General features: G+C 54.4%; 1 protein-coding gene across 6 annotated transcripts in view; it reads right to left on the bottom strand.

The window, feature by feature from the left end:
• Positions 1-3,558: 3,558 nt before the first annotated feature.
• The window catches only part of Kcnh2 (potassium voltage-gated channel subfamily H member 2), a 32,140-nt gene continuing 21,756 nt past the window's right edge, over positions 3,559-13,942 (bottom strand). For 2 of the 6 annotated variants that reach the window (XR_015685229.1, XR_015685230.1), the window contains exons 6-15: positions 10,186-10,614; positions 9,347-9,734; positions 8,806-9,123; positions 8,181-8,433; positions 7,053-7,246; positions 6,695-6,794; positions 5,902-6,180; positions 5,619-5,805; positions 5,227-5,404; positions 3,559-4,099 (exon numbers count right to left, since the gene is read on the bottom strand). Coding sequence is in view for 4 of the 6 variants with exons in the window: in XM_087655655.1 (XP_087511781.1) it covers positions 3,950-4,099; positions 5,227-5,404; positions 5,619-5,805; positions 5,902-6,180; positions 6,695-6,794; positions 7,053-7,246; positions 8,181-8,433; positions 8,806-9,005; positions 9,347-9,734; positions 10,186-10,614; positions 13,163-13,270 (2,466 nt within the window). In the remaining 2 variants the exon portion in view is untranslated. 6 annotated transcript variants of the gene reach the window in all.

Genomic DNA, 13,942 nt, shown 5'->3' with positions numbered 1-13,942 from the left:
AAAACTCCCAGTGCTTCAGTTGTGGGAAATGTGGTCATTTGCAAAGAAACAAGCTGCCAGATGTCTCAGATCTCAAAGTGCTGGGGCATTAAACATAGTACTTTGTGCAGGAAAGGTGAAAGGTATCTCCAGAGGTCATGGTTTTCCTAAATTTCAAACAAGAATAAGGCCCAGGCCTCCAGGGGTGTGCCGGGGATGTGGCAAGGGTTGCCACTGGAGAGATCCAAGGTAGTTTATTACCACCAGGAAATGACTTTGGGAGCCTTGTTTGAGCTCACACAGCAAAACTGTGAGTCATTTCAGATGAGAACAGCTAAGAGTGACCAGGCTATAGAAAAAACTGTGAAATTAAATCATCCTCTATACATGAGGATATATTAACATCAGGATGGAAGTCTGCAAAAGTTTTGCATTGGAGATGTGAATTGTTTTTATTTCCAAGGGAAATAAAAATCTGTGGATACATCAAAACTGATTAGAATTGAGCAGGAGAGGCCTCCTGAAAACCTTGGTCACTCATATAAAAAAGTGCTTAGTTCTTTGAAAATGTCTCTGTTTATGATTTCCTGCTACACACAGAAAACTTAATGGCTTAAAACAGAAGGGGGGATATAGTGAGAATTTTGGTTTCTTTAAAAAAACACAGAGATACTATAAAAATGTTTCCATTTTAATCCCAGGTGTGGGATCTGACTCTGCTTCTGACGGTCCCCCAGCAGCTGACTGTGATTTGCCTCGTGCTCTGGCCCAGGTGTGATTTTTTTCCTGCAGCTGCAGATGGCTCCTGTGTGTGTGACATTTGAATTCTGGGGACTTTTGAGAGAGTATGCAAATGCTATGGATCCCAGAGGCAGGGCTGGTTGTTGGTTATTGTTGGTCATGGTTTATTAAGTAGTCACATGCAAAGAAGAAACAAGAAGAAGAACTTAGATATCCTGACAACAAAGATCAAACTTGCCCCAAGAACCTCAATGACCCTAATCAGCAGGAAATAGTCTAACAATAATGTCACCCCATTTCCCTCTATTCTTTTCTCTCCTATCCAGTGTTAGGGGTTTAAAGGGTAGGAAGGGGGTAGGAAAAAAGAACTCACAAAGTATCAAAAAACAAATTACACAAGTGGTATGAAGTAGAGCGATGAGGGAGGCAAGGCCAGGAGTGGGGCATCAACTGAAATAAGGACTGCATGAAAAGCAAGGTGAAGGTTGGTGGGGTGGGTCAACAGGAGAGAGTGCTTCCTGCCCTTCCAGAGGACCACACCTTGGTTCCCAGCACCCGGGCCATGCCTTTTAACTACGGCTCTGTGGGATCTGCAGAATCTGCTACACACGAAACACAACCTTTTAAATTTTTAATTATAAAAAAATCAGAAAGCGGGGAGACTTGTAGAAGCCAGAGGGGCCAAAGACACAGGGAGGACACAGACCACGGAGTCCTCTAAGTAGGGATCATGGGGTCTCACAGAGACTGCAGAAACAGTCACTGAGTCTGCCTGGGACTCTGCATATATGTTATGGTGGTGCAGCTCAGTGTTCTTGGAGGACTCCTAACAGTGAGAAGGAAATGCCTCTTACTATTTCGCCTGCTCTTTGGACCCGCTTCCTCTTTCTGGGTTGCCTTGTCCAGCCTTGATCTGAGTCTTATCGTAACCTGTTATACCATGCTCAGCTGATATCCCTGGGAGGCCTGCTCTTTTCTGAAGTTCCCTTCAGAAAAGGAGATGTGAATCTGGGGGAGAGGGGAGAGGGAATGGGGAGGAGTGGGAGCAGGGGAAACTGTGATTGAAATATAATGTATGAGATAATAAGTAAAGAAATTAAAAAATTATCATGGAAACCTATTATTTTAGTTAAGCAGGAAACGGCACTTGCAGCCAACCCTGCTCACCTAAGTTCAGCCCCTGGGATCCAGCTGGCAGGAGAGAACTGACTTCCACAAGTTCTCCTCTGATCGCACATCACTATGGTGTGCACACACACATATACACTGTAGAAATATACGTACATTTTTAAGAGAAGAGTTTTCCCAAGAGGTACCACACGTGGGTAGGCAATACTCTTCTCAGAAGTCATACATTACTTTTCCTTAACATTTATTTTGTTTTTATTTTATGTATCTAGTCAAGTGCTTGCATGTATGTCTGTGCACCACATGCATGCCTGGTGCCCTCAGAAGTCAGAAGAGGCCATCAGACCCTCTGAAACTGGAGTTACAGATGGTTGTGAGTAGCCAGATGTGAGTGTGTGTACACATATGTATTTAATAGATCAATGTATTTAATGGATCAATATATAATCGACAGAAAGATCACAGCAATTGTGTGACGTGTCAGATAGAGAGGGACCAAGTGACAGAGCCACCCTGACTGGTGCCCACCACTCAGCCTCAACTTTGAAATCATAAGTCTCTTCCTTTTCTCTCTTCCCAGTACTACCAGGCTCTGGTCAAGGTGAGACATCCCTCCCTCTTCCTGTCTGGGGCTGGAGAAGGCTGCTCAACCGTGCTTGTCTTCAGAGTTAGCATGCTCACCTCAAAGGGACAGAGGAGGCGAGGAATCTTGAGAACCAGTCTGGGCTTTGGTAGCCTCTGCAGCACTGTCACGTATAAGCCAGCCTGACCAGGCAAAACTCGCCACTGCCTTTGGCTGGCACAGGGCAGGCATCATCTCTGCAGGGTGGGTTCATAATCCCAACAACACACGTGCACACAAACACGCACACATGAGCGAGGGGAAACGTCACTGTCCTCAGGATATCTGCTTTGACTCACTCCCAACAGAATGAGCCAGCCACCTTACAACCTCCATCTTCTCAGCAGCTCCTCTTGAGGTCAACAGTCACAAGGGACCAAGGTAATCAAGGTAAGATCCACCGGGAGCCAGACACAGGCATGCGCTGGTCACAGTGGGGAAGCCAGTGTATCCAAAGCTAGACCCATAAGAGACTCAACTGTTACAGGGTCAACCTAAAGCCAATGAGGCATAGGGAGGTGGAACTCACACGGAAGGGAACCCAGGTGAGTGTGATGCTGGACTTGTGAACTATTTGAGACGGACAAGTGTGTAGGGCTGACTTGGGGACCAGTGTCCAGGAGGTAAGCCAGCATGAATGTGAAGGGTTGAATTCAGGGTACAAGTATCCTATCAGACTCAAAGTAGCCCACATGGATTGGTTGTCCCAAATCCAGGACCATATCGTCTGGCCCCAGAAAGCACTCTCCATCTTTTTTTTTTTTTTTCTCTTTTCTTTTTTTCCGGAGCTGGGGACCGAACCCAGGGCAAGCGCTCTACCACTGAGCTAAATCCCCAACCCCCACTCTCCATCTTTTATGTACATGGGTACACACACACACACACACACACACACACACACACACACGCACGCACACGCACGCACACACATACCCACAAGTGGGGAGGATATCTGGTCACCCCTACAGACTTGGATATAAAGAGACCAAGATCCCTGCTCAGAGGCTCTGGCCCTGCCACTCAAGTACATTTAGAATGGAAACATGAGATACAGCAGGTGATGGCTGAAGCCAACCAGCACCCTGGCGTCTCCTCAGGATAATTATTTATTATTCATAGTCATCAGCATCTTCATTAATTATTCATATGATCCTTAATTATTATCCTTAACAATAAGAGCAGTAAATAGCAGAAAAGTCCTTGAGGTGCCTAAGGCCCAGGGCCGGGTGCCTCCGGGCAGTTAGACCAGCTAATGCCCCCAGGGCAGTGGGGGGACCACAGACCCCCTGTCCACTGCCCAGCTCTGCCCCTGCCCCTCCCAGTGGGGCCCAGGGTATTGCAGGAGGAGATGCTGGTCCCAAGGGCGGGGGAGGAGGTGCTCCTGCACTGTTCTCCCCTTCAAACCAGGGTCTCCAAGGAGAGCGGTCAGGTAATCCCCTGACCCCAGGGTGAGCCACGTGTCCACACCGGGCAGCGTCACTAACTGCCTGGATCTGAGCCATGTCTGTGCAGGGGCTGGGAGGTGAGGGCCCCCAGCTGGCCCGGCAGGGAGAGGCGTCGAGTGGGGCCATCTTGGGGGAGCTCTGGGGCTCCTGCAGGAAGCTCCTCAAACGCCACGAACTGGGAAACCTGCAAAGAGCACGGAGCGTGAGCAGGCAGACAAACTGTGGGGGAGGAGAAAGAGGCGGAGAAAGGGGCGGAGAAAACAAAGCCAGGAGGACTGGAGGTCGAGAGAAGGGGACAAGGAGGCTGCTACTACTGGAAGTAAAGAAATGCAACTTTGTGGGAGGAGCCAAACGAAAGAGCCACTGCAGAAGCACCCCGACAGAGGACCTTGCTCTACACCCAGGGAAGCTGGAGTCCAAGCTCTCACCTTTCCCTTCCCTAGGGAATGTGGCCCGGCAGCTGGAGCCAAATCCTATGTGGAATAAGAAGTCCCTGCCTCGGGAAGGCAACTAAGACAGGGAGACCAGGTGTCTGCGTGCAATTCTCTGAAGAACCTGCCCCCCCCCCCCCCGGAAACAACAGTGGGCCAGCAGCCAGGTCTCTGAGGCCAGCGAGAGCACCAGGGCAGGCAGGAGGGGTTTGTGGGTGCTGCCGTGACTACTGGTGAGATTCCCTGCGGGGGAGGCTGTAAAGGGAGACTGGCACATTTGCTGACGTGGGCCCTGGTGTCTGCAAACAGGAACAAGCAGCATATGGGACCGGGAGCGGAGCCGGGGACCGGAGGAGATCCCAGGCCCCCTCTGGAAGCCACAGGAGCCCCCCTCAAGCACCCATCAAAGCTGGAGCTGGCAGAAAAGACCCAGCTGTCCCTCAGGAGGCTACTCAAAGAGAAGAAATGTGGGTCAGGGAGGTCCTATCTCAGAGCCTTGACTTAGGCACCCAGAAAATGCCAGCAGCCTTCAGGATGGTTCTGTAGCACTTGGAGTAGGAGCCAAGGCAATAGGCAAAGCTAGGGGAGTCTAACCACAGCAGGGACCAAGACACTATCCTGAAGCATACCCTCAAGCAGCATCCAGACCCAAGTCCCAGATACCATGTTTACATCTGGCCCTTAGGCTGCCCTATGGGCAGGCTGTCCAGCTCCAGTCCTCTTCTGCATTGCTCCTGAGCAGTGGCAGGAGGAAAGCAGGAGCAGGGAGAAGAGGATAGGGGTGTGAAGGGGCCACATTTCATGCCCACTGAGAGGTAACAAAGCAGCTGTTGGGGCAGAAAGGGTGTGGCTGGGGCTGGGAGTAGGCTCCAGAATGTACCTGAGAAAGCGAGTCCAGGGTGAGAGTGGGGACGGGGCCGACAGGCAACAAAGGGGACGTGGAAGTGGGGCCAGGCCCAGGGGTGGTCACAGCACTGTAGGCAGGAGGGACCAGGGTCATTTGCCTCTGTAGCAGCTGTAGGACAGTGGCCATGTCTGCACTTAGCCGGGTTTCCAGCCTGGGGCAAGGAAGGAAGATTTCTCAGAAGTGGAGATAGCTGGTCCACTCTAGGCTCCCTCCTCACCCGGCTGAGGAAGGAGAGGGTTCACCCACCTAGCACAGACAGGCCTAGACAGAGCATCCCCCAAACACCAGCAGAAACCCAAAGAGGCCCCAAGTTCTCCCACAGTGCAGCCTAGCCTGGGCCCATTCCCTGGGCCACCCCTTGTCACCTGTTCAGCTGTCTCTGGAGTGCATCCAGCCTGCTCTCCACGTCACCCCGGGAACGCCGGCCAGGGCTAGACAAGGGGATGTTGAGGAGGCTAGGGGCCGGGGCAGGGCATCGAGGCAGCTCCTGGTACTGGCGCCCCCGACTGTCCCCCCAGAAGCTGAAAATATTGGACACCCCAGAGAAGGCACCTGGAGGCAGATAGGAATGGGGTCAGGAAGAAAGTCCAGCCCCTGCCACCCTGCCCATCCCCCACACCCACTCCCACCCTCAAGGCCCAGGCCTACCTGACAGGGGATTACAAGTGTCACTGCTTTTCTCTCCATCCTCTGTCAAAGGCTCCCCACCTGGGGAGTCTCCGGGAGGCCTGGGGCTGGAGAAGGGCACCAGGCGGAGGGGGCTGGAGCTGCGACCTGGGCCCTCATCCTCACTGCTCTCTGGGCTGGAAGGGCCACTGGATGGGCTCTCCCCCCATGGCCCTCCCGGCTGTCCCCGGCAACTCGGCCCTGGCCCAACTCGGGCAGGGCCTTGCCCCAGGGCTGACACCTCCCCTGGCTGCTCTGTGTCTGTGGGAAACAGAGAACATACCTCAGAGAGAGGGGAGAATGGGGAAGGGACAACGGGAGCTGAGCAAGCCTGGAAAGGAGCAGGGTCGAGTGTCTGTAAAGTTGTTTTATCTTCCTCCCACTCCCTCCACACTGGTCAGCGCCCTCAGGGGCATCGCTGATTCTCGCTCACTGGCTTTCTATGGCTCTGTGCTTTGTTCCTTTGTTCTTGTGCTTCTTCCAGCCACCTCCCTCCTCTCTTTAAGGGGTCCAGGCCTGCTAGACAACACTTAGGCATAATGAAGACCAAAAACCCAGCCTTTGTCCTTGAACGTAGGGGAGGTCTTCTCAAAGGAGAAGGTGGTTCAAACGGGGCATGAAAAGGTGGCAGTCTCTGGACAGAGGAAGGGAGGCGTGGGGTTGACCTGGAGGACCGTACTGGAAGACTTTGGCAAGGGGTGGAGCCTGAACAGCCTGACCCTGCCCTCTGCCCTCTGCCCCCACTGTCCTCCGGCCCTCCCTTTGACCACCTCACCCTTGTCAGTACGCCTGCGGAAGGACAGTTTGCGCTTTCGCTGCCTGTTGAAGCCGCTCTCTAGTTCCGCACTGCTGGGGGAGCCAGGAATCATGTTGGTCTGCAAACAAGAGAAGAGTCAGGGCCCTTAGGTCCATCCTGCCTGGCTGCCCTGGAATGTGGGAGTGGGTCAGGCAACTGCACATGGGGGGTGGGGGCTGCAGGGCCACCACCCCTGCTCTGTGTCACTTCCCCCCACACGCTGAGGCTGGTACACTTTCAGAGCCTGATCTGACTATGATGACAGAAAAACAGGCAGAGAAGCTGCATATCCAAGGTCACAGAGAAGGGGCATCCTGTCTCAGGATGGCCCACTCACATCTCGAAGGTTGAAGGTGATCTCCAGGCTAGACCAAAAGTGGTCTGAGAACTCGGGGTACATGTCCAACACCTCCAGCAGATCGTCTCGATGGATCTTGTGCAGGTCACAGTAAGTGAGGGCCCTCACATCCCCATTGGACTTCCCAGGACGTGCATACAGGTTCAGAGGCTCTCCAAAGATGTCGTTCTTCCCTGGAGGCCACGGAGGAGACAGAGGCTTGAGCCTGTGGCATCGGTGGGAGAGTAGCGGGCACCCCCTGGGTCAGCTCCACCCTGGACAGCATCTCCAGCCATCCAGCTCCCGGCCATACGGCCAAGGAAACATGGGCCAGCTCATGTTCCCAGGGCTCTCCAGATGGGGCAACACCAGTGGCCGGAGGTGACAGAGGAAGGGACCAGGGACTTGGAGTCTCTCAACAACTACTCAGCCAGGATGCTCGGCCTACAGGCGTGGCTTCTTGGGACAACCGTACTTCTATCCTCAAACACCCTCCTAGCAAAGTACAGTCCCCTAAGAACAATGGCCTCCAAACGATAAAGGCAGCTCGGTGCTCAATCAGAACCAGTACTGTTTTACTGAAAGAAAACAGGAGAGCATGGCCTAGCACCGCACTCGCGTGTGTAGGGAAACTTGATTCAAGTGGTACACATGTTTGGGCTGAACTGTAAAATAAAAGTCTAAAATGCCAAGTTTGATGCATGTAGGACTGGGAAAAAAAAAAGAAAAGGAAAAAAAAAAAAAACCGGGAGGGCAGGAAATCTCTGCTTTCCAAGTGCCATCCATGCACACAATGGCTACAGGCGGGACATGAAGCTTCAGGGGACCGTGTCCTTAGTGACACACGCACATCCTCCACCTGAGTATATCCTGCTCAACTACGAGATGATCAACCGTAAGGAAACACTAGGTGCCTTTCTATGGGTAGATCCTGAAGTGCAGGGGAGGCTACGTAGTGTCCAATCCAACAACCCCATGTACTGCGGGGTTCCTCTCCATTGCCCACCTTGAAGGCCCCTCCTCAGGTGAGTTAAAAGAACCCAAGAATCCTGCCAGCAACCCCACACCCCCTGTGTATTCAGAGGGCTCAGGTCTCTCTGGGTTTCAGTGGGCATCCCCACCCCATACCCAAGATGGCCACCACGACATCACCCCGCAGGATCTCGATGGAGCCCCTGGAGATGAAGTAGAGGGCAGTAAGCAGGTCCCCAGCGTGCACCAGCGTGTCCCCTGGTGGCGCATGTGTGGTCTTGAATTTCATGGCCAGGGCCCTCAGGCAGCCTTTAGTGGCCCCTCGGAATGGTTTGCAGTGCTGCAGCAGTGAGCGGTTTAGATGTAGGCAGATGTCAGCCTGCAGGCACTCGGGGAAACCCTTCAGCACCTGCAGATGGGGGTGGTTCAGCGTGATCTCTCAAGTCTCGTCCAAACACCAATCCACTGGGTCACACCTTCGCTCAGGGAAAACCTGCTCCTCCCAATTCCGTCCGCTGCATTGGGTACTGCTGCATTGGGTACTGCAGCCGGGTTCCCACCCTGACCAAGTTCTTATCTGGAAGTGTGGCAATTGATTTCCCATGACCGCCTAGCTTATGTGGGACTTGTGAAGAACCTGGCGGCTCCCAGTGGGAGAACTCTAGATGGAGTTTCATGGTCAGCATCCTGTGTAATTCTCAGGTTCTTTAATACTAACTACAACCACCTGAGGTATGCTGGATGCACCGCAAGGGTGGCCCCGCACCTATTAGTGCCTCACCGCATTCATGTCGATGCCGTTGGTGTAGGACCAAGCGTGCTGGAAGTACTCCTCGAGGCGCTGGCGTAGCGGGTTGGGAATCTGATGGAAGCGGATAAACTCCCGCACCCGGAGCATCTGTGTGTGGTAGCGGGCCGTGCCCGAGTACAGCCGCTGGATGATGGCGGACACGTTGCCGAAGATGCTGGCATACATGAGGGCTGGGGGCGTGGGTGAGTGGGGCCGTCAGCATCCGCAGGGACCCCGCCCGCCCACGGGGACCCTCTGCTCAGGCCCCGCACCAGGTCAACGACACTCGCGGTCCGGTCACGACTCAGTCTGAGAGTGGACATACACATGCTCAAACACACGCCAACCTTCAGCATTTCCTGCCCTGGTGTCCCAGCCTCCAAACTATACTGTGAGCCCAGGACTCTGGGAGGGGAAGAGCAGGGGGCGGGGCAGGGAGGTATGACTGCCACTTTGCTCCAATCTAGGGCTTTCACTGCCATTTCTATCCAGCCATGGCTCCACCCCTCACCCGCCTCCAGGACGCACTCACAGCCAATGAGCATGACACAGATGGAGAAGATCTTTTCTGAGTTGGTGTTGGGAGAGACATTGCCAAAGCCCACGCTGGTGAGGCTGCTGAAGGTGAAGTAGAGCGCTGTGACGTACTTGTCCTTGATGGAGGGGCCTCCCAGGCCGCTGCTGTTGTAGGGCTTGCCGATCTGGTCGCCCAAGTTGTGCAGCCAGCCAATGTGTGAGTCCATGTGAGGCTGTTCCATGTTGCCGATGGCGTACCAGATGCAGGCCAACCAGTGTGCAATGAGCGCGAAGGTGCACATGAGCAGGAAGAGCACTGCTGCCCCATACTCCGAGTAGCGGTCCAGCTTCCGAGCCACTCGCACCAGCCGCAGCAGCCTGGCAGTTTTCAGCAGTCCGATGAGCTAGAGGAGGGGACATGTTCAGTGTGAGGGCACTGAGCTGATGCAATAAATGATTTCTTCCTGGAAGCGCTCCCTGATAATGAAACCACCTGGCATAAAGCTCCTCCCACACTGCTCCCCGTACAGATGTCACTAATCTGTGTGCCGATGTTAAGACAAAGTAAGGGTCTCCGTGCTGAGGATGAGGAAAGAGAAGCTCCAAAAGGACCAACAGTCACCTCAAGGTGCTAGGTCAGAGGGAGCTTTAGTAGGAGGGAGCTTTTAGAAAATGACATCCCAACCCCCAACTTTAGAGGGAAAAAAAAGCCCCTTCCAGCTCCTTACGACCCTGTGGGTGAACAAGAATAGATTTGTTGGGGACCCTTCTTTCCTGTGTAGTGTCCCCCTCTTTTACCCCTCCACCCTACTTCCTCCTGGCTCTTTTTTCCTGGCTGCCTCCTGCTGAGCCCACCTCCTCAGAGCCAGAGCCAAAGATGAGCAGGTCGAAGGGGATGGCAGCCACCATGTCGATGAGGAACCAGCCCTTGAAGTAGTGCACAGCGATGCGGCCAGGATGGCTGACCACCTCTTCATTGGCGTTAACGTAGGTGGTGCGGAAATTGATAAGGATGTCCACAATGAACATGATGTCCACGAGGAGGTCCACTACAGCCAGAGGCTGGCAGGCATAGCCGCAGTCAGGGGCTTGGGACCCATCTTCAGTCTCCTTCAGCAGGAAGGCAGCCGAGTACGGTGTGAAGACGGCTGTGTAGATGACCAGCAGCAGAATGAGCCAGTCCCACACTGCCTTGAAGGGGCTGTAGTGTAGGATGGTCCAGCGGTGTATTCTTGGGGCCTGCAGCTTATATTCAGGAAGCACATCGGCTCCCAAGGACAGGACCTAAGGTGTGGGTGACGAGGAAGGGTCATGGAACTTCAGAGCAAAAGTCGGTACCCTCCATACTGTGACCAAGTAGAGTATATTTCCATCAGAATGTTCATCTTCAACCAAGTAGCCATAGAAACTGGCTACCCCAAACCTGGGCACTACAGTTCCCAGAATGCTAGGCAGCAGGGGGATATCCTGGCTGACTCCAGAGTCTGACAATACCCAAAATACATGAACTTGGGTCATCATGCAGGAAGGCCTGATATTGTGTCCACCACAAGACAGTCCAGACCCTCAGACCACACAGTGCAACTCTCACTATACTCTTCTGCCCCACGGCCTCAAAAGTGACACACACACACACACTGGCACACACGCACACACACACACTCTCACATGCTCACACACACACTCGAACACACGCACACTCGCACATGCTCACACACACACACTTGCACGAATGCACACACACACACACACACTCACTCGCACATGCTCACACACACACCATCTTAGTCTAGAAAATGTTTTAAGGACTGCAGTTCCCAGCTGGGCAGTGAGCCCAGGAGCCAGAGTTCCAACACATAAAATAGTCATCGCAGCTCCCTCACTTCAGACCACTTGTCCAGGGATGCCAGTCACCATTCTCAGACTCCTTGGCCTCCCTGGGAGAAGAAACCCTCTCCCTGCTGCTATGCTTTCTCAGGCCTTTCTCCATCTCAACCCACAGAGTCTCCCACACTCTTACAAAGGGACACAAGGGACAGAGTCCAACCCAGGTACCTCGAGAACACAGAGGGCTGCATACCCAGGTACCTCAAGAACACAGAGGGCTGCATACCCAGGATGGCTCCGAGATGTACTCTTGGCCTGAACAGAACCCCATTTTCAGTCACGGGGGAAATCACGTGTCCCTCAACATTCAGGCAAAGGCAGCCCACTAGGGCCAAGGGGCAACAAGCGCGGCCAGCAATCTTGCTCCCAGATCTAGGGAGAACTCACTTTCCCAAGTGTCAGAAGGCCCCTGCCCACCCACCTTTAGAAGCCTCTGGCAGACTCTGAGTCAGCTAGACTCCCTTCCTCAATCTCTCTAGCCTTGGACCATGCCATGGCTGCAACAAGACCCTAAGCCTTCCCCAACCCCAGAGGTTTTAGCCCTGTCCCAGAAGCCTCGAATCCCAGAGCCCCCCAAACTCAGGTCTCTGGGCTCAATGAAGTCCTAAAGAGTCTTATTCATGTTCAAGTTGGAATCCCCTAAGCCTGTCTGCATAGGTGGTGCTGTTTAGAGACCATTTTAGGGAATGGAGTTAGTAAGAAAGATGGATCTTCAGGAAGGGTTTGGCCACCCTGGAATAGACACAGAGACTTCACAGAAAGAGACGGGGTGGGAGGGAATGAGCACCAGGTCAGAGGAAGATCCTAGGTCTGCCCTGACTTCAGACTGAGTGAGGGCTTGTTAATCAAAACACAGGGTTAATACACACGAGGTTAGTGACATTTCAAGCCATCAAAAAAGAACAGGCTAGGACTCCACAGACAAGGAGCAAAAGAGAGTGGCTGTCACTCCATAGGACCCCTCTCTGCACCTGAGCACAGGCCTGGGAGCTATGCTGGACCACCTCAGACAGCAGTGACCCTGTCCCCCAGGTCTGCCCCAGTGCACATTTGCATTCAAATCCTCATCAGGTCTGGGATACAAGGCCCAAACCTGCTAATTCGATCTACAAAAGAGCCAGTCCTACCTCTCTCTGAAACCGCTGGCTTACCACATGGCTCTAGGCCAGATCTATAATCCCTGTGATCTGCTGTCTTACAGAAGACTGACTCAACCTTGGGTCGGTCATTACCTTGGAAGGGAAAACTCTCACCTGTGTCTGCCCGCCCCCCCACTGGGAGGAGCTTATGAACTCAGAGGGAGTCGGGGCCAGCAGTGATGCTGGGAAGGAGGGGATTCTCAGAATCACCCAGAGCTACTCCAGGTTCTAATGCAGGAGAGCCAGTGAGGAGGGGCAATCACCAGCTGATGGGACAATGGCCCAGGATGCCCTGAAGAGGTGAGCCAATGCTTCTTCTCAGTCTGCTCTCATTGCCCACTGAGCAGCCTCCAGTCCCTTCTCTCCTGACACCCACAAGAGTAATCCAAGCCTCCACTGCTGACCACAAACGTCAGAGTGAGGGAGCCCCAGCACCTGTGTCAGATCTAGCTGTTGCCTAATGGTTCCTGTCTCTCTCCGTCTTCCCATCATCGTCTCTGAACAACTAACTGCTTCCTAGCATCTCTAAACCATCCCTTAGACTCTAAACCAGAAGACTGTGGGCCATAGAAGCCATAGAAAAGGGGTTGCCAAGGCAAGGGAAACCCCGGGAACCTAGCCAGCAGCCAGGAGGAGAGCAATGAGGAGCTCAGTGGTGGGCCACACGGAAGAACACAGAGCTCCCAACCTGTCCTGCTTTTCCGAAGCCCTCTCCCCATCTGCAGCCAGAGCCCTCTGGGCCACACTCCCACCTGCCTGGGTGTCCCAGCCCAAGAAAAGAATAGGGTGCTGAGGGAATCACCTACCTCCTGGGCCACCAGGCTGGAGATGCGCACTGCCCGCCTCACCCGGCCTTTCTGGGCCCTGGTCTGCAGAGCCCCTGTCCTGCTCTCCTTCCCCGCTGGAATCGCCATGGAGGACTTATCTACCCCCAGCCTGGTTGGCCTAAGGCCCCAAGGCCCGGCCAGGGCCTCACTTGTGCCCCAGCAGCAGTCCCAGCCCAGGCTGCCAGCCCAAGGCTGGCCAGGCGGCAGCCAGAACCGCCTCTGGCATGAAGCCAGAATGGCTGGGGCTGGGCCCTGGGGCTGGGGTCACCTAGGCAGTGAGTATGGACAGCTGCCTGCTTGGCTCTTGCTGCACATGGCCCCTTGGTGTGGGCCCCCGCTACTAGGGTGCTGTGCTCTGCCCGCCTGCCGCCAGCCCAGCACCCGCGGTGGGAACCGCAGCTCCTCTGCCGGCCAGCCCCTCCTTCTGCCAGGTTCCCACCCCGACTCCACTCTGCCCCCCCTCCCCCAGCCCAGCCCGTGCCCGCCCTCTGCCCCGTGCCCGGCCAGCGGCCCCCTCCCTTGCAACCCGCTCTAGGCTCCTGCTGCAGCCGCTCCCGCAGCCCTAGCCCCTCCCCCTCCACCCGGCAGCCTGGCCTGTCACCGCAGATTAATGGTCTCCCCAACACCCCCGCCCCGCCAGTCCAGTGCTGAGCCAGCCAGAGTCAGGCAGAGACACCCAGAGATGGAGAGACGCCAGGTGACTGGCAGGGGCACCACAGGCAGTCCACAAACAGACAGGCAGAGACTCACACGCCGAAG

The sequence above is a fragment of the Rattus norvegicus genome, chromosome 4 (assembly GCF_021556685.1).
Source record: "Rattus norvegicus strain SHRSP/BbbUtx chromosome 4, alternate assembly SHRSP_T2T, whole genome shotgun sequence".
NCBI lineage: Eukaryota > Metazoa > Chordata > Mammalia > Rodentia > Muridae > Rattus > Rattus norvegicus.
The sequence above is the reverse complement of the archived record's forward strand: the minus strand, read 5'-3'. Positions and strand labels throughout refer to the sequence as shown.